Source organism: Solenopsis invicta, chromosome 8, assembly GCF_016802725.1.
Source record: "Solenopsis invicta isolate M01_SB chromosome 8, UNIL_Sinv_3.0, whole genome shotgun sequence".
NCBI classification, from domain to species: Eukaryota; Metazoa; Arthropoda; class Insecta; order Hymenoptera; family Formicidae; genus Solenopsis; species Solenopsis invicta.
The window spans coordinates 1,253,130-1,279,352 of NC_052671.1; the positions used below are offsets into that span (position 1 = coordinate 1,253,130).

The window sequence follows — 26,223 nt, forward strand, 5'->3', positions numbered from 1 at the left end:
TGATTTCTGTACGTCATACCATTTAATAATTACAATTTAAATTATATTTAATTATACGGATCTTACACGTACGGTGCTCTAGGTTACGTAGATGTAATAAGTAAATATTTTTAGTTAGGCTATTTTACGTATATTACATGGAATGAAATAACATTTGAGTGACGCTACGCGAACGTAATACTTGAGCTTAATTTAACTTGGAGAGAACGCATTTCTTTGCACCTGACGAATAAATAGTAAATATCTGCAGTTTCCATTCCGTCTCTTACTTCGTCAAACTGCGGGCACTGGCTACGAACGACTCTGAATCGATTTTCGATAAGCATCGAGATAGCACGGCTACGTATCCCGCAATGGATCTCGTGTAAAAGAGTAATGCAAATCTTGCATTATTTGTGCACATCATTCATAGGTACGGGACGTGTTGTACGACACGCGGCGTAAACAACAAAAAAATAATAATAACGAAACAAATAAAATACAATATTAACACTCGACCAAATCATAAGCAACAGATTTACTCTTAATACAATAATAAAGATAATATCAAGAGTTTCAATAATAATAATGATCATAATAATAATATTAATAATAATAATAATATAATAATGCTCACTATGCTTTATTTAAATATCCATATAGCGTACCAGGCGATAACGAAAAAGAATTACGTGACGGTGTTATCCTGACGGTAACTCCAGACATTCTTGTTAGTAACAAATAATTGTTTGTACATTCTGAATAACGGATACAAATACAGTTACAAAATTAATCCGTTTCAAATTAATTGAATGCAAAATATTGTATAGTCGTGAGTAATTCTTTGTTTAAGATTATAGATAATATAATTTTTTTTTTAATTTATGATTTAATGCGACAAAAGAGATGGCTCTTTCGTTAACGCCTCGTACAATGATAACGTCTCGTTCGACATCGCGTTATATATTTAATAATTATGTACAATTCAATACTAGCCTAGCTAGAAGGTCTCTTCTTTATTTGTTTTCTCTCGCTTGTACCACTTAGAATCTCGAACAACATACACACATACTAAATTCCCTGTATTCTTCCGAATTTGCATCGCGTAACGCGCGGTTATGACAATTCAATAAGCATTAGAGCGACTGCATTTCTTCTTCGTCGTATCACAAGATAATCAATTACTCGAATACTAGCTAATTAGTTTACACATTTGCGCTCGTTTCCCGGTTAACTAATTGATACCTAATCCTTTTTTTTTTCTTGAATCTTTCTTATTGAGTGAGATGCGGGGTAATACGTTTCTCTCGTTACATTCAACCATACATTTATGTATATCCTGCGCCGATAAATACGCGTAATCAGGCAGCACGTGCATGTAATTTTGCGTCAGATATTCAGCGCTACATGCACATACATTGCACCATCCAAGTCAGACATACTCGTAATGCATCCGGGGTCATTTATCCCGTTCGACCGCACAAAACATTTCCTTTTATTATTATTATTTTTTTATTTATTTATTTAATAGCTCGGACTTTTTTAAAACTATGGTTATGGAAACTAATAAGTTCCTATGTGGATTAAAGTTACTATAGTCGATGCGCGAGAAACAATAGTAGTCCATCTGTTGTATCAATCTTTGCGATAAAATGCTTGATGCGGTAGAATAAAATGAATATAGTAAGTTCTGCGCGAGATTTCCCTACAATCGACAATATAGGAACAACGTGGCTGCTCCAGGGAGACATTGGTTACATTATGCTGTAAATTATGTACAAAAAGATGCAAGGTCGTAGCTGTCCACCGTTTCATTAATAAAATAGTATTCTAGAACCAAACAAATGCAACTCGCGTGACACAAAAAATTAATTTCAAAAAACGATTTATTTATTTCAGGAAATATCCTTTTTTTTTAATTTCAAACATTGCATAACAGAACAAAAGAGTGAAGAGATAAGGTGATGAGAAAAGGTATCCAGGCATTTAAAAAATATTATAATATTATAAAATATTATTCATGTTATAATATTATAATATCATAAATATTATAAATACACGGATGTAAAAATTTGTCGCTACGATTAATTCCGTAGGTATTAACTACAATAATCGTATTATTTGAATCACATGCAAATTATGCTGTACGAATATCTCGTTGTTATTCTATTAACGTAGTTGCCGCATCAAAATTGCCGTATCTTATTTTCTAAGAATACTTCTTAAAGCCAGCATAATTTATACGCAATCAATATGAATTTCTAAAGGTCACTTCTCCCTTCAAGACCAGTGAAGAATAATTCGAGTATTAATAGAGGCGATCTTACAAACTATGGTACAGAGATTTTTACGTGAAAATATGTTTCTTTTGAAGTTACTTCGATTCTTTCGCAAAGCCTTTTTCCACAAATACATTCGGAAAGGGCCAAATAAGAGAACGACGCATAGAAGACGAAACAAATAAATAAATACACAAGCACATCCTCGAATTTCGTTTCCAATCAGTGTGATCGATCAGTGATCGATTTCACGTGAAACAGTGTGCAGCCAAGACAAGATAATTAATTCGTTATTTGATTAATTAATTACTTAGATTTCGCTGATTTCTACACCTTAAATTAGAGATTCGGTTTTATCTCACCCGCTGAGGTGGCCTCTCATCCGTATTATTATTATTATTAATATCTTGTAATCACGTGCATGAGAGTCCCTCGGAGCGCGTCCAGTCTATTAGGTCGGACGTACGGCGATATATATGCAGAAAATTTTGGCTTTCCTTCAACTTCGAAGTCGTACAGTGACAGTATTTGCGTGTCCGCAGACCGAAGGCGAGCGAGAACGGATTGTTTCCGCTTAGCTTCAGGAAGAAAACGATTATTCTCTTTTCACTCGTTGTACGAAGTCTCTCGATAGACTTCTCTTCGTTAATCTCCTTCCGATAGCTAAGCTGAACGAACGCACGAACCGACGACAAACGCGTAAATAATTTAAGTACGGTATTGACATTCGAAAGAAGGATCTGCGATCTTTCGCTTCTCCGGCGACAATCCAACCATCGGCACATTGCGGAATCAGCGGAACGACGCACCACGTGTCCCCTACTGGAAGTGAAGTCTCTCCCTCGACCCCGGCGAGTCACACAAGTGACAGCGAGTCACGAGCGCGCGCGCGCGCGCGGGGTCTAAGGCGGAAAAAGCCTTTTAGAAGTTCTGCTCGCCGTACATCCCGGGGAACCGGACAGCGTGTGCTCCGAGCTCGGCGGGCGAGAACTCGTCCTATGTGGCCAAGTGAGCGAACTGGCCGGGGTGGGGCGCGAACTGGTAAGGGTGCCCATACGGCGACATGTGGTACGGCACGATGTTCATGCTCGCCATCTTGTGCTCCTTCTTCCACTTCATACGCCGATTCTGGAACCAGATCTTTATCTGACGTTCCGTAAGACAGAGAGCATGCGCGATCTCGATGCGACGCCGCCTCGTCAGATAGCGGTTGAAGTGAAACTCTTTCTCCAGCTCCAACGTCTGATACCTGGTGTACGAGGTCCTTTGTCGTTTCGTCTCACCGTTCGCGTTCACCGTGCCTGCAAACCAAGGATTTTCGTTATTTCCTCTCGAGAACACTAATCAACTTTGTACAAGAAACTGATGAACCGATCGTGATAAATTGTTACATTTATTCCTCGCAAACGCGGCGCGTATCAAATATCTTTAAATATATTTTGTAATATTTAAGATGAATCGCGTTTCTTCAATCGTGGATCTTATCGTGGACAGGTTCCGAGTAAAAAAGTGCAAAAAATTGAATAAAAAGCGCAGGCGATGCATATTACTAGAAATCCAAGCGCGTGTAACGCGTGTCGACCTCGTTAATTATTTCAACGAGTTGTGGTTAATGCCTCCGCCAGTGCTACTGGATTGCAAACTGGTCAACTTGGCAGCTGTTTTACCTATTTGCTTTGCACGCCTCGGCCATAAATAATTTTGCAACGCTATTATTACGATACTCCGCCTATTACACCTACTTCCTTTGCAAAAATTGCGACTGACTGCACCGAATAACGCCAGAAATGAGCTTCGACTCAATATCACTTGCAGTACAACCACCGCATAAATCATAATTATATCAGACTGATAATCATGATTTTATATGAATTATTTTTTCAAACTGAAATGTAGTTTACAGCCTATTGACCATAATAGCCTTTAATAAAAAAACGCACAATATCATTTTCATTAGAAATTAAAAAGATAGGATAATAAATACATCTTACATATCGCAATTTTTAAAAGTTAAATGTACAGATATGTTATATTTTTGGTTGACTCATAGAGTCTTTCGTTACTTTACGATCTTATTCTCGGAAATATTCGTACAACTTCCCTTTGTAATATAGCAGCCCCATCATTTCGATGTGTAGTCGATATACTAATAATTTCTACCCTTTCCGCGCACTAACATACACCTCGATTCGCTGCTTGAGCAGGTGTTACGCAAACAAGGGTGCTGTTCGTTCGTACGTTTTCAGGTTCATTGTGAGCACGGGTCATTGCGGATATTAAAGAGTCGGCTCATTAACAGGTATAATAGATAGTCGTTAATAGCGCGGGACAAGAGAGAGAAATTGACGAGAGTCGTACAAATAAAGATGCAATTAAGTAGGAAGTACATAGGAGTAGTAATAATCGCGCAATAAATGAATCGTACCATTTAAATAAATCTGCTGATTCGTACTTATGTGTGCGTACGAGTAAAATGCATGGCGATAAGAGGTATTACGATAAAGTCAAAGAAGAAGAAAAATGTTCTCGTTATGCGAATAAATATTTCCCATTGTTCAGAAAGTGTATAGCTCTTTCGCATGTGTGATTATGCGGTATTTCGAGCGTTTACGCATAACATTGATAACAGTACGTTTGAAGACTCATTCCATAGCTTTGAACAGCATGGACTGGGCACTTTCACGAGAGTGAAAAGCATTTTCGCAGAGGACGGCAACCAGCGAGCGTTGAACAACGAATCTCCTACCGGGCTTAATGACAGGACCCTTCGTCCGGTGTTATCGCTTTCCTCCCGATGTAACACGTCGCTGGGTCGTGTGGCCTGACTTTTTAATAAATAGTGTTCTGGTTGTCTGGACACGGACTCGTTCGGTCTGCATATCGTTTATCCGGCGCACCTACCCGTTTTGTAACAGACAAACGGAATTCCTTTTTCGGTCATTCGCGTTATTATAGAATACTCCTGTTTGCTGGCTAAAAATAACACCAATTCACAGAAAAGTATTGATTTTTAATCATATTAAATCGATTTAATTATATTGAATTGATGAGACGTTTCTTATAGATTTTTAGCTGCTGAAAATCATGCAGCAAGTTAATTTTTATCAGCACAGGTTTTTCAAATAATTGAGGTTTAATGTACAAAAAACGATTTTTTGTGATATTTGAAATTGTTTTGTAAACAAAATAACGATATTTTGCAAATTTGATTAGAAGTCATGAATGTACTATTTATTCCCTAAAACGTACTTTTTTATTTCAATGTCATACTTTTTTATCATGTCATGTTATAAAAATTTAAATATTGTTTTGTAAAGATAAGAAGAGCGAATCCGTCTATAATGATAATGAAGTCATATATACTTATAATTTGCACTTTGTAACTATCGTTACGCACATATAATGTAATTACTCCGTCTGTAATAAATTCCTAAATATATGTACGTATATATAGACAGTCTATCTATAAAGTCTACTTCCACCGTTTATATTTCAGAAACGGTTGAAAATTTTGAAATAATATTATTCCTTTTTTAAGAAGTGTTTGAAAGGTTAGAGTAGCCCTTCAAAATTATCATTTTTTTTGCGATTTGTTATAATTATATTTAATGTATGTATTTATATATATATATATATATATATATATATATATATATATATATATATATATATACAATGCAATTTAAACATTTATGTTATACAATATAATTATACAATCAAGTGAGAAATGATAATGGAATCGACGTCGAAACCATCGATCCGACGTCGAATTGATTATCATTTCTCGCCATCATCATTTTACACATTGTCATTTCTCTCTGAGAATTTATACATGTACATTTAAAAGAATCTATTACGATAAATCATACGTGTGTATGTGTATCGATAGTCACATATTGCAAATTATAAGTTATGACTTTCGTCAGCGAAAATTTATTATTTCATCAAAACTCTTTAAACTCTTTATAACGTATCTATAAAGTAAGATATCGAAATAAAAAGAAAATGTGTTTTAGAGACTAAACATGCATGACTTCTAATCAGAATTTCAAAATAACGTTAACCCTGTTTACAAAAAAAATTTTAATATTGCAAAAACACAATTTATTGCACACCAAATCTCAATTATTTCAGAAACCTGATATACTAATAAAATTTTGTGGCATCGTTTTCAGCATTCAAAAATCTATAAGAAACTTGTCCGATTTAAAATTATTTTGGCTATAAAGTAGTGTAATCTAGTAAGAAGAGCTACATCATAAATTTTCACTTTCTTACATATTTTTTGATCTTGATTAATCAAATTTATTATTATTACAAAATTAAAATTCTTTTATTTCATTGTCTAGTTATATATATATATATATGTACATTTGCATTCCAGTAATAGCATAAATGCAAATATCTCGTTTTTTTTTCTTTCTGTATGTTTCGTCGAATAATATTACAAAATGTGAAACTATGAGGTAGATGCTTTTTTGAAAAATACATTCTCGTCTTTTCTGGTGATAAATTGTGCTATTGGTATCTCGCTGATATTCATACACTATACGTTGGTGTGTAAAGGAATGTACTCGGTGAAGGCTGGTGAGAAAGCTCTCGACGATGCTCATATGCGATTGAAATATGTTTCTTAGGCGCGCCATGTTAATTCTTCCAACTAATACCACAAGAGAGATCTCGATACGCTCACAACGCTTTGCTTGATGTCTATAACAGGTTCGGAGTTTTTATCATCCCTAAAGAACATGCGCAGGAGTAATAATCTCAGAATGATATAATTGTGCGTGTGTATGTGTATGTTAAATCACTGAATATTATTTTATCTTCGATGTACTCGTAATTGATTATTTTTAGTGACCATACCTTTTGATGCATTAAAGTACCGCGATAATCGCTGACCCGATTAAATTTCACGCGTGTCAGGCACACCTGTTTAATTAGCATTTAGATTCTATCTGGCGCGATCTCAGTAGTTATTCTCGCACTATAAATTCTAAAGCATCGAAGGAAGTACGAGCCAATATGTTATTGTAACTTGAATTTCCGTAATCATACGCATGACTTGCGTTATATATCTCTCGGTAATAAATTTCGTAATCGCATTGAATCTCAAGCAGATGCAATGAGAGCACTTCGTACATTCATTTGTCAATACTCTCCAGTGAGGATGTGGAAGATATTTTTATAATTTGAAAATTTTATTTTCTTCAGAAAAAAATTGATTGGAAAATAAGGTCGTCATACAATCAAAGTATTGCGCAACTCTATTTTTTCATTAATTAATACCTAAAAAGATATATTAATTATTATATATTTTTTATGTTCTCCCTCACCCACGTATTATCTAATAATTACTTAATGTAACATAATTCAGTCAATGTCGCTATAATGAAGTAGAACGCATATCTTTATACGTTATCCATATGGCGATTGAGTTGTATGAAGTCTCTTCAGTTTCTCATCGAGGCGCACAAGCTGCTTTAACGAACGGATAAAGATCGAAATAAAAACGTTCAGCGCGTCTATCACGCAATGAGAGATGTGCGGGCCGAAGAGGTGCGCATAGTTGACGTCGTTGTAAGACTGAGGCGGGCTAAGCGCAGGGCCATGTCGTGTCACCCATCTCGATGTCACCTCGTGTCGTCTAGCCTTTTCGTGCCTCGCTCTTAATAGAACGCGGAGTGCGCGTGTATTTGCACCGAACCCTGTACCAAACGTGTCACCGACTGCCAGTCTGACGACTGCTCTGTCTGCCTGACTGACAGATCGGCTGGTTAAGGCTGAGTAACACGTGACTGGGATAAAATCCCGCGCGACTCCATGGCGTATTCCCGGTATGTCTGATTTTGATCTTGGTTTTTAATATACGCTGAAGCTCTCCTTTGTCGCGACTTCTTCTTAAATGCACAAGTTTTACTTATTGCTAATATTTAATATGTAAATCTTTTCAAATAATGTACGATGAAAGAAATAATAATATACGTAAAAGAAATTATTAATTAAACACTTTGTTTAAAACATAATTATATATTTAAATATTTCAGAAAATTGCATATACATTAAGTTTAAGAAAACACATACTTAAGAGACTTAAGATATATTATTACTATACATTAAAAATTGTTATTTTTATTATAAATAAGATTAATTAGAAAAAGTGGTTGATATAATTATCTAGAAATACTTTGTTATCAAAAAATGTAATAAAGAGAGAATATTATACTTTTAAAAATAAGTACTAGTTGAAAGGTTTATGTGCACAGAAAAAATATTGTACAAAAGTCTATAAATAAGAACACTTTATATTCGAAACATTTATACTGTTATTTCATTCAAATCAAGGAGATATAGTTACCGTTCTTCGTTGTTTGTTTGCTCGCTTATAAAGTCACGTGTGGATATTTAATACTTTCTCAATTGTATAGATCAAAAGTATTACAATCTATCACTATTCATGATAGATTATAGATTAGGTGCTGAGAAAGGAATCAAAATATCTCGTGATCGCAACCGCGCTGTATTGCATTCCGCGAGTACGAGAGTACGAGGTATGTGACATGCATTTGTGTATACGTATCGATATAAGCTCAGTATGTCGGTCGGGAGCAAGTTCCACGAAAGTATATATAGAACTCTTGTGCTACCCCCAACCCCCGGCATATATCTGAATGGTTATCTGATACGAGAGCTCAAGTACGACCATATCAATTCTTTCCATCTCTACGATCGATTTAAGAATCCCAAAGAAACCAATAAAAATTTGTAAGTTTCGCGACGTAATGAACAGCGGGAATTGTTTCAAATCTCGTTACCATTAGATATATCAGACGCCAACTTCTCACGGTATTAATGAGTCACGTTTAAGTGAGTTTAATCACGATATCGTAAGTTCAATCGTCTACGACTTACTTTGCAAATTTTTCCAATGAGACGCTTATGCACGTGCGTGCAGGCACATCCAAAAGTTTTCTAAAAGTTTTTGAAATTTTGTAAACTTGTCTTGTGTAATTTTTGGCATAAAATTGTTTTTCTTCAAGATTATTAAAATTGTCAGAATTAACTAACATTCGTGTGATTGGCAAGCTTTAGAGTTACTTTAGAAAGGGGGAAATCAATACGAGAAAAAACGCTTTTTAAAAATGTCCAAACTTCATTTAAATCCTTATGTATTTAAATAGAAACATTAATTGAAAATGGAAACGAGAGATGAGATTCCATTTACAATGCAAATTCTTATGATGAAGCGAGCGATGTTCAGAATTACAATATCCAACACCGTCTGCATCCAAACAGCATCGACACTACTGACAAAAGAAAATGAGAGGTTCATAAATAACCCAAGCAGTTCACCGCGGCTATTATGCAATTACGATTGCATCTCTATAGCATAGGTGGTCTAAAGCTTCAAGATCTCATGTTCGACCGTACGAGATAGTGTCCCCTTAAAAGTTGTCACTGTTTCAGCTGAGACATTCAGCTAGTGGTATCGCGTGGCTGGCACATCCTGTCTTCGTTTTCTGCTCTGTCCGAGTTCTACGTTACTAATGACAGGCTTGTAGTCAGTGGTTTTTTTTTATTTGTCTTTTGTATTCTGCGAATTCCGCAGAATAACAAGAAGAAAAGTTATTATACGTAACTTCGTGTTACACATATATGTATTTTAAAAATTTAACGTAAGTTCATACAATGTTTCGAGATATTACATGGCGCAAATTTTTTGCTCGTTTTGTTTCGAGAAGATTTTCTTATCTGTTTTAACAAATTGTGTGCAAAACATTAAATTAAAATTATGTAAACAATATAAGTAGATTGTACTATTTAATCATAACAAATTTAACGTTTTTGTGAAAAATTGAATTTTTGTAATTGTGTGAGTATCGTTGTCAGATAACTTAACCAATGTAAAACTTTATTACATACTAATTTATTCTCGTAAGAATTTGTTTCATAATTCTTATCCACCGTAAGACATAGATTCGTGCAGATTTATACACGAGATAAAGACTCTAGTTATATATGTAAGGCCCACCAATGTCGGAGCAATGATAGGAGATTATCCGATACGCACGCCTCCGTCTGGCTCGCCGCCAGTGTGAATAGCCAGTGGCGCTCATGAATTTTCGTTGGAACGTTGCGTCGAGTCAAGCGATATATAGCAAACGTAATCCACGCACAATTTAAATTTATCTACACGCGGCTCCGCGCGCTCTGTCAGTCAGCCTCCGTTCGGAGCTGATTTGTGACCTATCCGTACTTGTGCAGCTGACGAGCAATCGCACGCCGAAGATCGGCCTTCCTCGAGCGGAATCAACGGTCCAACATTCCACGACGAGGAAGGCGAGCGAGGAACGACGTTAGATGATCGCGACTTGATCGGACTTCTAGGTGTCTACGATCCACCTGTTACCAAACGTTCGGACACTGAGACCTGTCGCCTCGAGCCTCAGGCCGGAATCCACCGGGATCTATTTCGATATCGGTATACAGCTGACACGCCCGGACCACACCGCGGAAAGTTGCCGGTTATAAATCTCCAGGGGATACACCAAGTTAGTCGCGCTCGCTCTTTCAAAAGGATCTATTAATTTCTGCTCTACTCGCGAAGCATGGAAATCCTTTTATTGGCGACTGTTACGCTCAATCATAGCTCAAGGGATTTCCTCCGTTACGTTAATGAGGGTGTCACACGTTTGTTATTTTTACGTGACGTTTTATAAGCATCGCGCTCGTCGCTAAAATTCAAAGATAGACACGCGATGTAAGTAGGTCGTAGAGCGGATGTGCTCTCTGTCACGAAGAATGGCGATGATAGAACTGGAGAGAGAACTAGAATTCTCTTACTGCGAAAAATTCATTTACAAAAAGAAGGATGCGATATTCGAATTGGGTCAGCGGCGCCATCCACCAGACGCATCCGTGTGTGTGTGTGTGTGTGTGTGTGTGTGTGTGTGTGCATCGGACAGTTATAAATAGATTCAAAAACTATTGCTTTTCAATTCAAATGGGAGTAGCAAGTGGTTTTCAAGGGCTGGGATTCAGTTGGAAGAGATGCTGGAAACGAGGTGACGAAAGAACGAGGGGTGCGAAAATGGAGGAGGAAGGGGAATGCAGAAAAGGGGAGAAAGAGAGTGGCAGCCTTGCTGAAGCTTTTATGCCGAAGTTTGCGCAGCGGACGTTCCGCGGATCATTTGTTATCTTCCACGAGAAAGCTCTCTGACGCAAATAGGTTTGTTTCTGGCCGCTTTAAACGCTTCACAATAATCCGCGCGGACTCAAATTCAATTAACGCCGCGTCGTCCCCACCGTCCTGCACGTCTACCTCCCTTCCTTCATTTTGCACTTTGTACTCGCTGACAGCATACAAAAGCCAGTACAGTCTTTCTTTCGTCTCTTTTATACATGGCGCATGAACCATGAGAATATTGAGGTACGTGCCTCGAAGTCCTGATGACCTTGAACTCCGGCGTGTCCTGCCGAATGCGAAATACTTGCGAGTATTCATTGCGCAAAGATGCCGTACCAAGTTTTACTTGCGCGCACATAGTTCCACTGGTTTAAATATTGCCAAGAGCCAGTCGAAAGTATGCTGATCCCTATCGTTTTTCGATAAATCTCTCGTAGCTAAGCGTGTGCCTCGCTAAACCGTCATTCCGCTAAAATTAGATCCTGCTCTTTCACACTGGGTCATCTCCGTGGGATTGATAGAACCAAGAATAACATATTATCCATTATCTCGCCGCATGGATTGAATCCGCGCATATATACCGTTTGTGTGTGTGTGTGTGTGTGTGTGTGTGTGTGTGTGTGTGTGTGTATGCGCGCGCGAGTCCGCTCGCGCAAGAAACTGTCGTCTCTCCGAGGGGTTACTTTATACAGGCGAATGAAAGAGAGGCACAAGACGTGATCGCGCGCGGTATATATCGGAGGAGGGACCGAGCCTTCGGATTGAGGAAGAATAGGGATAGAGGCTACGCGTCTCCATCCATCAGGCGACGGTCCGACCGCCGCGTCCGACACACGCGACTCAAACCTACCGACAACCTTCCGAATGCATTATCTTCCTTTGAGGGTACACACGCATATCATTTGGACCGATGGTCCTTTTCTTGTTCGATTTCGGATAATCCCTCACGGACATTGTTCCATCTTACCACGTCTCTTCGCGATTCTACCACCTCTTGTACCAAAATACCGGAAGTGAATTTTTAAAAATTTAGAGACACAGATTTGATTAGTAAAAGTTCCATCAATCTTATCGGAATGAACCGGTGAAGGCTCAATGTTTGCAGATGAAGGTCTCTCGAACTTCAATGGTCTCCCAAGAGTCCAATAATAAACCGTTTTAGAGACTCTTTAAGCTGTTAATTGACAATAATCATGCGCAGAGAGAAAGAGCAATGTATAGCGCTATTACCGCGTGAAGTAGGCATCGGCGTTCCATAAATGTTCGTATGGCCATTCGGACACATGTACACGTGTGTTCGCGACGTACGTGTATTGGACCACGTAGAGCGTTCCTGCCGCTGGGAAAATTAATGACTTACCTTCAGCGGGAACAATACAGTCAGCTGCGACTCTCTACGTGTCTGAGTACAGTGCGTCGCGGTGATGCGAGCTGCCTAAGGTCGAACAAAAACACACAGGCGCGCCAAGTCGCATAAGTGTATACGTATGTGCATATATACATTTCTTGCGTGTCACCTATGCGAATTGATTTATTCCCATCGAGAGCTAGGAGAAAATGCAAATGCGTAATTTTCATTCGACTGGCTCGCGCATTTATATATTTCTTTCTTTCGATGACGCGTCGAGTCTCTCGTTTTGTTCCGTAGGAAATTACAAATAAAGTGAAAGCAGCAAATGTAATTGGACTGTGTTTCAACAATGATGCACTTATAACTTTTTCATCTTTCGCAGATACACGTACGTAAGATTATTACGTGCGACGGTAACGTTTCGCCCACCAAAACTGTCATAAAATCCAATCCCGACCATCGACAGCTGCGACAAACACCATTTGTCCCTCGTTTCGCGTAACATTCGTCGTGTCGGGCGGATAAATCTCATCGGAAGCGCGTGTCCTTTTCTGGACTCTACACCACGTCCTCTATGAATCATGCAGTACCTATGCTCCTATGTTAGGTTGCTCCTCTTAGGAGGCTGTCCGTTCCGATCGTCCATGGCGTTCCTCCTAGTTACCCCACACGAGTGGTGCCGCACAAGCCCTCAGAACGCCTCGTGCTAGTACGTAAGCCTCGCGCAAGCATTTATTTATGGTCCCGAGTCGCTGGGGTGTACGTAGGACCGCCTCTACACTACCCAAACACGCTTTACCCAGAGCATCGCCGCGGAATAAAGCTGTTCCCGTCCGAAATCTATCTTCGCCCATGATTTTATCACGAAACATCGAGAAGAGATTGTGATTGTTGCACATCTTTAAGTAATAATTCCATTTCTTTCTCATAATTACAGATTTGCCAGTAAATTATACATTATCATACCGTAAATGAAATATTACTCATTTCTTGTTAATATTTCTGAGAGATATTTACTGTGCGAAGTATACAACCTCATATCCAAGTTATATACTTTTATTTTAAATCTTATTAACTTTTTTTACACGATTCAGCACAAATGATCCAGCGCATTTATTTTCTTTGAAAAATTAAGAATATTGTAATTATATAATACTTATATACAATTTTGTTAAATAATGAACTATACAAATATGTTTTAGAAATGTTACAATAAAATTATTGAAATATTTTTTATGCTTGTGTAACAGTAACAAAAATTAACTTAAAAATGTTATGATTCAACTTGTGTAGAAAAAGAACCGAAAACTAACGTGTTTACAAATGGTTAAAAGAAATATGTAATTATTATTTCGCTTTCAATCGATTTAGCCATTTTTCTCAATTTAAAGGTGTTGACATATTTCCTGGTCATAGCAGCTCGTTAATTATTATTTGTTTAAATAATATGTGAATATATTGGTAGTTATACATGTCTGAAGAGCTTCTCTTGTTTCTTTTATAAAAAACTTCTCAAGAAGAAGGTATTTTCTCTTCGTGTTACTTTCGATGAGTTGAACGAGTAGGACCGAAATAGTTGCACCAGAAGCAAAAAAGGGAGTTGTGTGCTGAGCGTGATTCCGTGCGAGGCACTTGCCATGACAAAATGCGCGTTTATACTTTCATGGATTGAAGCATCAGAGTAATTAAGTAATTGAGGCGTGGAAAAAGTCTGTGTTACTTCTTGAAAAAATAAATCTCAACGGAAAGAACTGTATCAATGTTTGGCGCGTTCACATCTAACAAAATGGTATAATAATTACATATATTTTATGAAGAAGTTACTCGGCGTTAATTAAATTCTTTCACACAATTTTAATATAAAAGTTTACACATCAATTTACAGGGTGTTTATACAGTTTGTTTCTACTACGCATATTTCAGAAATGATTCAAAATTATGAAAAATTGAGATGTATGTGTTCGCTTATTTCAAAAGGCCACTCTTTTAATTCTAATCTTCTTAGAAAAAAATAGCCCTTTGAAATAATTGAACACGTATTTTGCGAAATTTTATAATTTTGAACCGTTTCTAAATTATAGGGTATACAAACAGACTTTATAGACACCCTATATTTGTTAAATTGCTAGGCAAAATATATTACGTAGTATTCAACACACAACAACAGATTATATTTAATAAGAAGCATATTATTTTTACCAATAAGTAAAACTAGAGAGTATAATACAGAAACAAAAAGTCCGAAAACAAGCAAAAATTAAGACGTGCAAAAATAATTTATTATTTCAACAAGAATATTTTAAGTTACGATGTTTTTCCATATTATTTTATTATTATTAACAATATATTAATTTATTTGATTTATATCCAAGTTTAAACTGAAATTAATTTTCACTATAACGTGAGACATTATTGCCACAATTACATTTTGTGAAACACAAAATAATTGCAATATTTAATCAAAGAGCATACAAGTCTAGCCAGATATATTTACTAAAGTTGTTTATTTTTACCTTTAATATGATAAATTATTATTTAACGTTGACAAAAAACTTATTTCAAACAAAAAGTAATTCGAAAAGTTACTTAACTTTTTCGTTTCAATATGTGTGTGTGTGTATTAATATGTATAATATCACTTATTTATTTATTTAAAAAAACTAGAGATTATTTAGTTTAGATACAGCAATTTAAATTTAGCATAATTTGTTATGTTTTATACATGCACAAGAGGAAACATCCGAGTATCTTAACTAATAGCAACGAATGACAAATTCTACATTCTGATTTACGCGAGATATATTTCAAAGTAGAGTTTGTTTCTCAGCGGTCAGAGCAAAACGGCAGAGAATTTGATTACATCACATTAGGCTGAACATTTTAAAAGGATGATGTAAGCCCACAGAACTGTTGATCTTCGCGTGATTTATTTATTACTGGCACGGCCGGGCTCCGTATATATATATGCAACTATTATACATTGCATGCAACTTGTGTGTATCTTCTAAATCGAGTTGTCGCGACGGACGATGACGCTTCCCGCACGATTCTTGCATTACCACGGCTCGTATAATAATCGGCCCGTCGCGAAACGAGCGTTGTTAATAATCATTAGTGAAACTCCTAGAAGGTGTGGAAAAGTTATCGCGATATACATATATTAATAATATATGTGGGAAACGCATAAAATTATAGATACGTGACCATTTACGTTTAATATAATTATTTCACCGCGGTAATCTAATATAAAAGACATATCGTCGTGAAATTCATTTTAAACGACGGCTGAATCAGATTTTATTGCTTTTAATTGACGTTGTATTCCGTTATTCAACAATGCTTCAAGCATTTCCATTCTTCTGCTACGTCCCCGGATGTAATCAGTGCGATGTTAGGTAGCGTGAAATGATTCTTTGAAATCCGGAGGAGAACCCCGTGATATACGGTGAAGGAAAACAAAATACTTGCGGTATTTTTGCAGGGCAGTTTTTCGATTCACGCGTCGTGACAAAACCACGAAATGTGTGTACCGGCGGCATCGCCCTTTACTACGCCATTCAGCGTTAGCTCGTAAATTTTCAGAAGAGGGAATCTTCTCCTCGGGGAGGGTTTGTCGGCCGAAAGGGCGACTGCAGGAGCATAAGGATCAAGGATCCCCGTGGCGACCGGGCCACGCAGCAACAGGCGGCCCACTTCGCCCCCGGCACACATCCATTACCCCATCGGCTCATCCCGTTTGCACTAGGCGCTTGCAATGAAAATTTATGTCCTAATAAGTGATTCGCGCTCTTCTCGCGGTTATACGCAAACTACAATACGACGTAAACTTTATTCTCTTCACGCGACACTTCTCTTACACTTCCTTTCGACTGATATCGCAATCATCGTTGAGAATCACGAACGAGAAATGACAGAATGAATACACTTCAAAATACTTGAAAAGTATTCGCTGATTTAAAAGGTGTAACATTATACATACATTGTATAAACAGTGTTTACGTAATAATAGTCGCAAGCTAGACAAATGATATTATCATTTTTCCCGTCATCACTATTTTGTAATGACTGTGAATCCGTATAGTTGTAAAAGACAAATGATGCTAATAATTTAATAATGTTATTATCATTTTTCACGTCGTTATTATTTTATTTGTAATTGTTCCATCATTAAATTTAATGAAACTTAATAAAATAGTACACGTAACGTCTTCTTCTTTCTTTTATTATTTCTTATTATTGATTTTGTTATCTGTTAAAAAGGCAGTTAATTTAAAAGCGATATCTACATGCGCGAGGGAAAATAAATTAAACATGAATTTTCTAAAGAAATATGATCGTGAAATTATTCTTAGACGATGACGAACAATCCTAGATTTCGCTAAGCCTAATGTCTTAGAACAGTCGCATGTATGGCGCGGATTGATTAAGCATCTCGGAATAAAAACATTTTTGTCGGCATAAAAATGCAGTATGCTATGTGGTTAGTAAAACCAGTTCTTTGAGGCGCGTCCTCGTATCTCTCCCTCTTCTGTGCACCGTAACCATACGTACATGCGTGCATATGTTTGCTCAAGGCACTACACTTATTTTAACTGCACCATATCAAAATCCAGCATATAGAATGCAATAAGCAAAAAAGCGTCGTCTACTTCTTTGTTATTAGCATAAATATATGTGGAACTCTGGCGCACACGTAGAATTATGACAAATTAATCGAATAAAATGGCAATCAAGAAAACTTGACATAATATCATGGTTGATTTAAATCATTTGTAGACGCCATTCCTCGACAAGAAAATTGTTCCGCCAACTATCACATATTTATGACGTGTAAATGTGCTAAGGGCATTAAGTGAGATCCAGTTCCACTGGTTCGACTGTCTACCCTTCCGGCGTGGGGGATTCGTACGTTGGGAATCACGTTGGTAGCCATCTATCAATCGGGACACAGAAACGTGCCTCTCCTCGCGGCGTTCCGCACATCCTTATTTATGGCGGAATGATCGGCCCATAATTACAGACTCCATGACGAAAACGACCTTCTGCTTATCTAAACAGGGGCTGCGGCACCCACTCGCATGCACGCAGGTCGATATTTCGGAAATGAATTGTAGAACTGTTCATTTCACGCATCAATTGCATGTTTATTCGCGTTTGCTGCTCGTCAGATGATAGCTACTTATCTCGGCCCTATCTTGGACTCGCTACTTATCCCGAAGATGACCCATATGCTTCTGACTGTGTGATTTTGCCAACAGCAAGGACGCATTCGAGATCATTTTTACAACTTCCAAAACAATATCTTTCACAATTGTGAAAGATACAAAAAGTTATTCTAAATTTATATAAATATTTTGCATTTTTTTTAATTTTTGTTGAAAAAAAGTCTTCTAACATTTGACGAATACTTGAAATAATGATTTAAAGAGATGAGAAATTTGAAACGCAAAATTTGAAACGTTTGCAACGTAAAAACATATCGGAGTAAAACTTGTGATAATATAATCAAAATCGGAGATTGTAGTTACTTTTTGCTTTTGAAACGGTTTAAAGAAAGCGTATCATCTTTCTTTCGCGGTTCTCTCTTACATCAACTTTGTTTGTAAAAAAATGATTAGTTTGTAATTACACTCTCTATACCATAAATCTACCTTCCACTCTTGTCTAATCATTTTTTGTTTGTTTTAAAATATTCTTTCTCCTTTTCTCATTTTTCTTAGATTACCGACACATTAATCAATAATTAACAAATAATTATGTTATCATTTGCGCAATAATAATCCTTTCAAATTTAAATTATTATATAATTGCAATTTTGTGAATATGTCATTTATAATATTGTAAATGACAGCTTGCATAAGTTTTAATGTTATTGAAATATTTGTATCTAAAATTAATTTTATATTTAATTGAAAAGAAAACACGTGTTTATTAAAATATTGTTATAGTGAAGGTAATATGTGACTAAGATTTCGCTATTCGTTTTTACATATTATATAAAATTGCAATAGTATCTTATTAACGATATAATTATATATTTATGTACTTTAATGAAAAATGTAGTTTTCTCTTACGTAGAACAAAGTAGTAAAATCACGATTTGATGATGTATTATTTCGAACAAGCTAGATTCTCTTATTCATTTTGGCTATTAATAAACGTTTATTTTTTCAAATCTAGTGTTCAAACGTTTATACATCAGAAAAAGCAGCTGGTTCAAAAGCGTCGGAACGGCTGGATGAAGTCTAAACGGAGTGTCTTGTGTTGGCGAGCAATTTCAAGGAATTAATTATTTTCCTCTTAATGTGGATATAAATTATTTATTTGCATTTCTAAGTGATCTATTATTTTGCATGCAATTTTGATTTCCATATGTTTGCTTAAATAATTTTCGTAAATATCTCATACTATTTAACGTACAAGTTTATATACAACAATCTTTGATCTAATCCAAATTTGAAACAGGTTTTAGCAATTCTGTTTACAAAAGAAAATGTTCTTGAAATTTATTTCAATCGAAATACAAATCAAGTGCGTTAATTTCGCCATTAAATAAATGCTAAGAAACAAGGATTTGCATTGAAGATATTAAAAGACAGACCTAACGGGTCAATAGCGCTTGATAACTATTTCAAGCGTACTCAGGACTACAGCATTCCATGCATTTGCGTAAGATTTATGATTTTACTTTACTGTTACTCTTTGCTACGCAGTAATTATTCTCGCGTTAACAGAATTTATAATGGTTTTACTCACGATAGGCCATACTATTTACCTAATGTTTTTTTATACTCTTAGAAGGTTTTTATTTTATTCACATGACATATAAATTAATTTATTATCTTTATTAATTTTAGAGTTATTATCATAGTTAAATGTAATTTACCAGCAATCTCAAATTTTTGCCTTATTATTAATATTTCTTCGCAGTTCAATCATAGTTGAAATTTCACTAAAACTGAAAATTGTTTAGATCGTTGAGCTCTATATCATGCTAAATATACACACATATATATATGAGAGACTTATCTGTTTTTATAATATAATATTATAATCGGTATGAAAAGGCGATAGTCTGATCATGGTGCTCATATCTTTTGCTTCTCGTGAACCGAAGCACACGTGAAATAATCGCGCGGGAGACGTAAGCTGAGGTAAAAGGATGCTACATTAACCAAGTGGGCATGATACGAACGATTGGGAGAGGAAGCCGAAACTTGTACAAGAAAGATCTGAGCCGCGTATCCCGTTTGGGGGCCGAGCCGAACGATCTGAGGCCCTCGTTCGAGCTAACCCGAGAGAACTAGAAGGAGAAGGCAACCCCCCGCGCCTTACAATGCAGCCTGATTTATGGCCCGGGCGCACATACATAGAGTTACACACGATATCATAATACCATTAATTCTTCGTCAAATTCCCCGCTGACTGAATCATACTGGCCGCGCAGTAAATCACGCGGGGCGACTAATGTGAGCGCGACCAGCGCTCTGGGCTGTTTTATCTTCTTTGAACCACGGGGGCAGGTGAATCTAGTCTTGGTCCCCGCTGAATTACTGTTACCCGTTCTGACCGTACCCCCGCATTGCCTTTCGTCCGTATCTCAAATCGCGAGCTTATTTCCGCATATATATATATATATATATTTGGTCGAGCTTAGGTAGAGAGCATGAGCCGCAACATTTTGTCCTGGCGATTTTCATGCGTTTATCGAGCATTTCTTCTGAAGTTGTATTTATACAGATAATCACTATTCATCTACTCATAGAACTAATTTTGTTTCTTTGTCTCTTCTTTTGTTTTCTCTCGATACGCGTTAAGAATAGTGACGTAGTAATGTTTCGCACTTGGTGATTGCTACTTTATATTTTGTTTAATTATCCGTATAGTATTTAACAATTATAATTGAAGATATAAAATATCTTTTATATTTCTTACGTAAATTATAATCAGAAAAGCTATTTTAGTACTTTGACTTATTCAATAAAGTTAACTTTGATTATATCTATTTCCTGATGAAGATAATTTTATTTTTGGAACACAAGAAAAATTTCATTTGTCATCTATTGTTAATAACTAAGCTGCTGTCCCATTATTCAATATTTTCCCAATTATTTCTTGTAGTATTCATGTTGATAAGATCCGTACATTGTTGTGAAGATATTTGTAATTATGTCACGGTAAAACATGGTCATATAACATGTATCTTGTTAAAAAGTATGTTCATTATGTTCTTTGATATCAGATACCGTAATTCATTAATTATTGTCTCTCTACTCAACATCTGTTTAACTTTAGATACATTAAATATTTATTATTTGTAGAATCTATTGTAAAAATGTATAAGTTATTCGTAATCCAATATTTTTTTTTAATCTTTTCCTAAACTTTTGTACAAAAATTGCATTGTAGAAGGTCGCATTACTCAAATCAATACATTATTGCACTTAAAAAGGTGATAAAAAAAAAATAAATATCTACAAATAAATGGATATTCGCGTTTTAAATTAAATAATATTTTCCAGATGTTAAACTTAGATATTTCTGTGTTTACCGTTAAAACGCAAAACCTGTCATGAGTGCAGATCGCTATCATCAAAATTAAATAAATTTGTAAAATGTAGAATCATATATTTTACTTATAATTTAGTATCCGTACGCTTTTAATAGACGGATGTGATTTTAAAAGTTGAAAAGAATAAATATATGCGTTTATATATATTAATATATGTTAACCAAAACATTAAATCATCATATTTAAACTTTAAATGTAACATAAAATAAAATACTTAGACTTTTCAATCCTAAACAGACGTAATACCGACGATGTAATAAAACAAATAGTTACATTCCTCTTTTAATAATAAGATTAAGAGCAAATTCCTTTCCACTGAAAAACGAAAGGCGTGTCTTGAAAAATCGCAGCATTTTTAGCGAAAACAGGATTTGAAAGATACGTTAGATGTGAACGACTTACTCTGACCAATGTGAACCCTTTTCATCCATGGATATATTTGAGGCGGATTAGTACCAGAAGAGTTCCCCTTGTTGGACGAATTGTTACCCGTGCTAGAAGTGCTAGATGTGGAGGAAGCGGGCGACGAAGCGGAAGATGCTGTTGTGAGCGTTGAATTTCCCTCGCCGACGCCCCTCGAACTACCGCTGGGTGGTGAGGCAGCGGACGCAGCCACGGACGACCTTGACGAGCTACCAGGCGGTGAAGTCAATCCCGATGCAGCTTTACTAGTACCGGGTGCCACTAAGGGCGTTGGGCTATTTCTCGAAGTGGATGTGGTTAAATCTTGAGGAGACGCCACACTGGTGGACGATGTCGAATCAGCATATTTGCAACTGGACGTTGACGGTGCCGAGGGTGCTGAGGCACCTTGCAGAAGAGGCGTCGTCGGATCTGCGTGAAGTTGCTGCTGAGGATGATGCGGTTGATGGTGTTGCGACTGTTGAGCGTGCATACCATGTTGCTGCGACGTCGTGGTCGCATTTAACCGAGGTTGCGGTTGCAGTTGAGTATAGTCTATCATCCCAGTGGGTGCTGCATGCTGCATACTTGACGCCGGTGCGGCATAAGGATGCTGGGGATAATGTTGTTGAGGCGAGTAACAGGGTGCGGGATAGCTGGTAGAGGCTGCATTCGGATTGTAATAATCGCCAGCGGCCGGGGATGCGGCCTGCATCGGTTCTCCAGGCGAATTCGCGGTTGGTCTTGGCTGTTGCTGTGGCTGTTGACCCGCGTAGCATGATGCGAGCGAGTTGACGAACTGATAGGAACTCATTCTTTCACGTACCTTCACCTGCCGTCAACGTCACTATAGCAATAATTTTGCACGTCTACGTTCCGTCATTCACGAAAACACTGACGTTGTGTTCGATGCAAGCGGCGTTGAGGCGGCTGAACAACGAGCGTCGTCATTAAGTATAGAAACCCGTCATCGTGCCGCAATGACGAGAATCGCAATAACAAGAATCGTCGCGCGACACACGTGACCGAGAGTGCTCCGAATGCTCCGACAAGCTTCACCTTGTTCGTCGACCGATTCACAGCTATGACACGACCTGTTACACGCGAGAGAAACACGTCTCTAAGCGATTCGATAATGAACGAGGGGTTCAGGACTAATAAAGAGAGGCAGCACAGACGTTTGGCGGCAGGCGGGTCGAGCCTGAATTCAAACCGACCTGCGAGTCAAGTTTATGAGGGCCACGTGGGCCTAGGCTATAAAACTGTCTTCTGCTTCTTTACGACCTCAGGAGTCTCGCGATTACCTACAGAGAACTCGTGGGCCCACCGTGCAGTAGCGCGTAACGAACAGCTTATCGAGGTGCCCCATTGAAGATGACCTTGCAAAGTCTCTCCTCAATGAAATGACATACGAGGTAACCACATATGTGCGCGCATTAAAATTATTCACGCGGTGATTAATTGCGCTTCAACGTGTTGTCACAGGTGTTGCACACTTAACAGACGGCTTTATATCGCGGCAACGACAGAGACTCCTCGACACCACGGCAAAGGGTGAAGAGTGTGTACCCGCGCGCGAGTTTGCCGTTCCTGTTGCGTGCGCGAAGGGTGGTTGGTATCGTACTGAAGGCCTCGCCGCGATCCAACGGAAGGCCGGTGTATGCGGTAGCTTGTCACGTGCCCGCGCTCTCTGCGTGTCAGAGGAGCGCCTCGACCAATCCCTGCCGTTCGTCAAACCTTGATTGGTCTCTCCGTCGGCGTACGATTCTTCAACCCCGTTCCTTGCGTCTCCGTCGAGTCTCCGCTGCCGCTGGCGCTCGTCGTGTGGTAGTGTTGCCCGGCTGCTACCCGACGTGACAGGAACCGATGAGAGGGGTGTGCGTAAGAGAGAGAAAGAGGGCGAGAGAGGGGTCAAGGAGAGGGGATAGCACCGTCAGGGGGGCTAATGGAGAGATATTCGGGAGCCCTGAAACTGTTGGTGGGGGAGAAGTATCTCGATCGCTCTCTCGTTCTCCTCTGCAGCCTTCGTAGCCGCGACGTCACCAAGAAGCAGTCTTCCGTCCGCTTTGCGAGGGGGGCTACACGCGCACGCGCCCCCTACTGTATAGCCCTCGCGGTGAAGACAGATGAAAAAGAAAAGGGGTTGTACGGCACACACGAAGACGCGATTGTTCCTTACTGATCGACCGAAAACGATTCGCCCATTAATATCACCGTATCTTCACCGATTTCATCCGTTGCGAATCCATTTTAGCTCGATCATCCGTATCATATCTCTTTCTGATCGGGAAGAAGAGGACGTTTTACAAGTGCGGATCGCTGTACTTGCATATTGTAATGCAGGATCGTGTCTAGTCGAAGGTGCTATCGAGTAGTTCACTTCAGACCGTTTTTTCTTTCTTCCTAGACCGCGAAGAAAAAGATCATACGTCTGATCTTTCGTTAAGAAGTCTGCGATGGGGGATCGCGCTCGTCGCGCGAGAGGTGCAGATTCAACCTGAAAGCGTGTGGTTCTCCAACCGCGACTAAGGAAGGGGCGCACATAAGTCAGCCCGGTGGCCGCGACTGACAGTTTTATGAGAGTTTGATAGTCTTCGCCGCTCACTCCTCTTTTCACAACGAAGGGACAGGAGAGAAAGAGCGATCTAGAGCAGGAAAGAAATGCGTAAAAGAAGAAAAAGAGAAAAAAAGAAAAACAGAGAGAGAAAGAGAGAGGAGAGAGAGAGAGAGAGACGCGCACTACGCACCACACTCTTTATTGTCCCATAAATTCAAACCTGTTGCCTGTAGCTGAGAAAGACAAGGAGGGAAGAGCGTGCACGAGGTAGAATCCTCTCCCAATCGCGATTCGATTGACGCCCCCGTTATCGCTCGTACGGCGAACCCGGACGCAACTCGTAACTCACTGAGCCGGCCTGAGAGGAGAGCCTTCGGAGTTGGCGGCTCTAGCAGAAGCATGTGTGACGTAGTAGCCAGTTGGTCAAACGGGGGGCACTCTGGGGTAGCATCGGGGCGGAGGGGACGGTTGAGGAGGCGGAGCTCTCTTTACTCATCGCAGATAAGATTTTAAACGAGTTCTTTACGTTTTATGCAAATTTTTTTTGACAGTTTCACAGTATGTCTGCTATACTTCCTTATTCGCATGTAATACAGTTTATTATAGAGTTTATTATTTATTAGATACCAATATATTTTATTTTTAAAAATTTTTAACTATTTTTATTCTCTTATTCATTACTAAAATCTTATTAAAATAATATAGAGTCTAGTAAAAGTAATTTTTCTATTACAATAAAATTACGAAACTTAAATTTAGATTTGTGCATAATTATCTCTGATGTGTTTTATTTATATTATGTTTCTATCATATTATATGCAAGTCTACTTAATTCGCGGCATTAATAATTCGGAAAGAGGAATAGAATTTTGAATATAGGCCGATAGTGTAGCAGTTGCTCGCCAGATGTGGTGAGTGCGGCTGTTCTCGTTGAATTGTGGCGCGCGCCCGCCCCCGGCCGTCCTTCCCTTTCCTGTTCTTCTCCCCACTACTTAATCGTCTACCCCACTTCTCAGTCGCGAAACTGGCTATCTCTTCTACTTCGAGTCGTCGCATCTGTAGTATACGGTCGCGTATATCCCCACTATTTCCATAGCATTCGCCACTTCAGTCGGCTGTTTGTCCTACACCGACTATCACTTTAGGCCTCTTCTTTCGCTGATAAAAAATTGAGATTCAAAAAATGATAAATGCAGACCAAAATTTTATTTTATCACTCAATGAGCAATACTCAATTATCTTTTTATTATTGCTACCACCTTTAAATATAATTAGATTTATCTCGTTAACACAAATATGTATGTATATTTATTTATTAAATTTGGAGAGAAAAAAGAAAAAATAAATAATGATTTTTGCACGTATAATTTAGGATAAAAAAATATAAAAATGTAGAAGAGAAGTTAGTGTTATGACACTCGTTTATATTTTATTGAATAACTTTATTAATGATCAATATTTTATTGAAACTCCAGGATTATATTTATTAAAATATTGTTTAATAAATTTCAGACTCAAAGTGATAAAATATTTATTACTTAGGACATGATTTATAAAAATGCGACGATTCTACATAATGGATAAAAAAGAAATAGGAGTAGTAATATGGGCCACCACAAAAATGAATTTCAATATTGGTATGTTTTAAGAAAGATACATTATTTTGTTACAAAATTATATATTTTTAATTTTTAATGGTTTAAAATTTTCCTGATTTAGAAATATTAGAGATATCATTTTATTGTAACATTAAACAATAATGATAAAATAATGTCTCTAATATTTCTGAACATTAAACAATAAAGATAAAATAATGTCTCTAATATTTCTGAACGCAGCTGTGTAAGAGTGGCAATCGATTTATCGAAGAAACATTTAATGTAAAAATCTTAATTG

At 37.6% G+C, this 26,223-nt stretch overlaps 1 protein-coding gene across 1 annotated transcript; it reads right to left on the reverse strand.

The window, feature by feature from the left end:
* LOC105192850 (homeotic protein Sex combs reduced) lies at positions 1-24,696 on the reverse strand. Its single transcript, XM_011157109.3, has 2 exons — positions 21,771-24,696; positions 1-3,559 (listed from the first exon to the last, which is right to left on the reverse strand). Exons 1-2 carry the CDS (start codon positions 22,582-22,584, stop codon positions 3,255-3,257), a joined length of 1,119 nt encoding a protein of 372 aa, XP_011155411.1. The 5' UTR covers positions 22,585-24,696; the 3' UTR covers positions 1-3,254.
* Between the last annotated feature and the right edge of the window lie 1,527 nt (positions 24,697-26,223).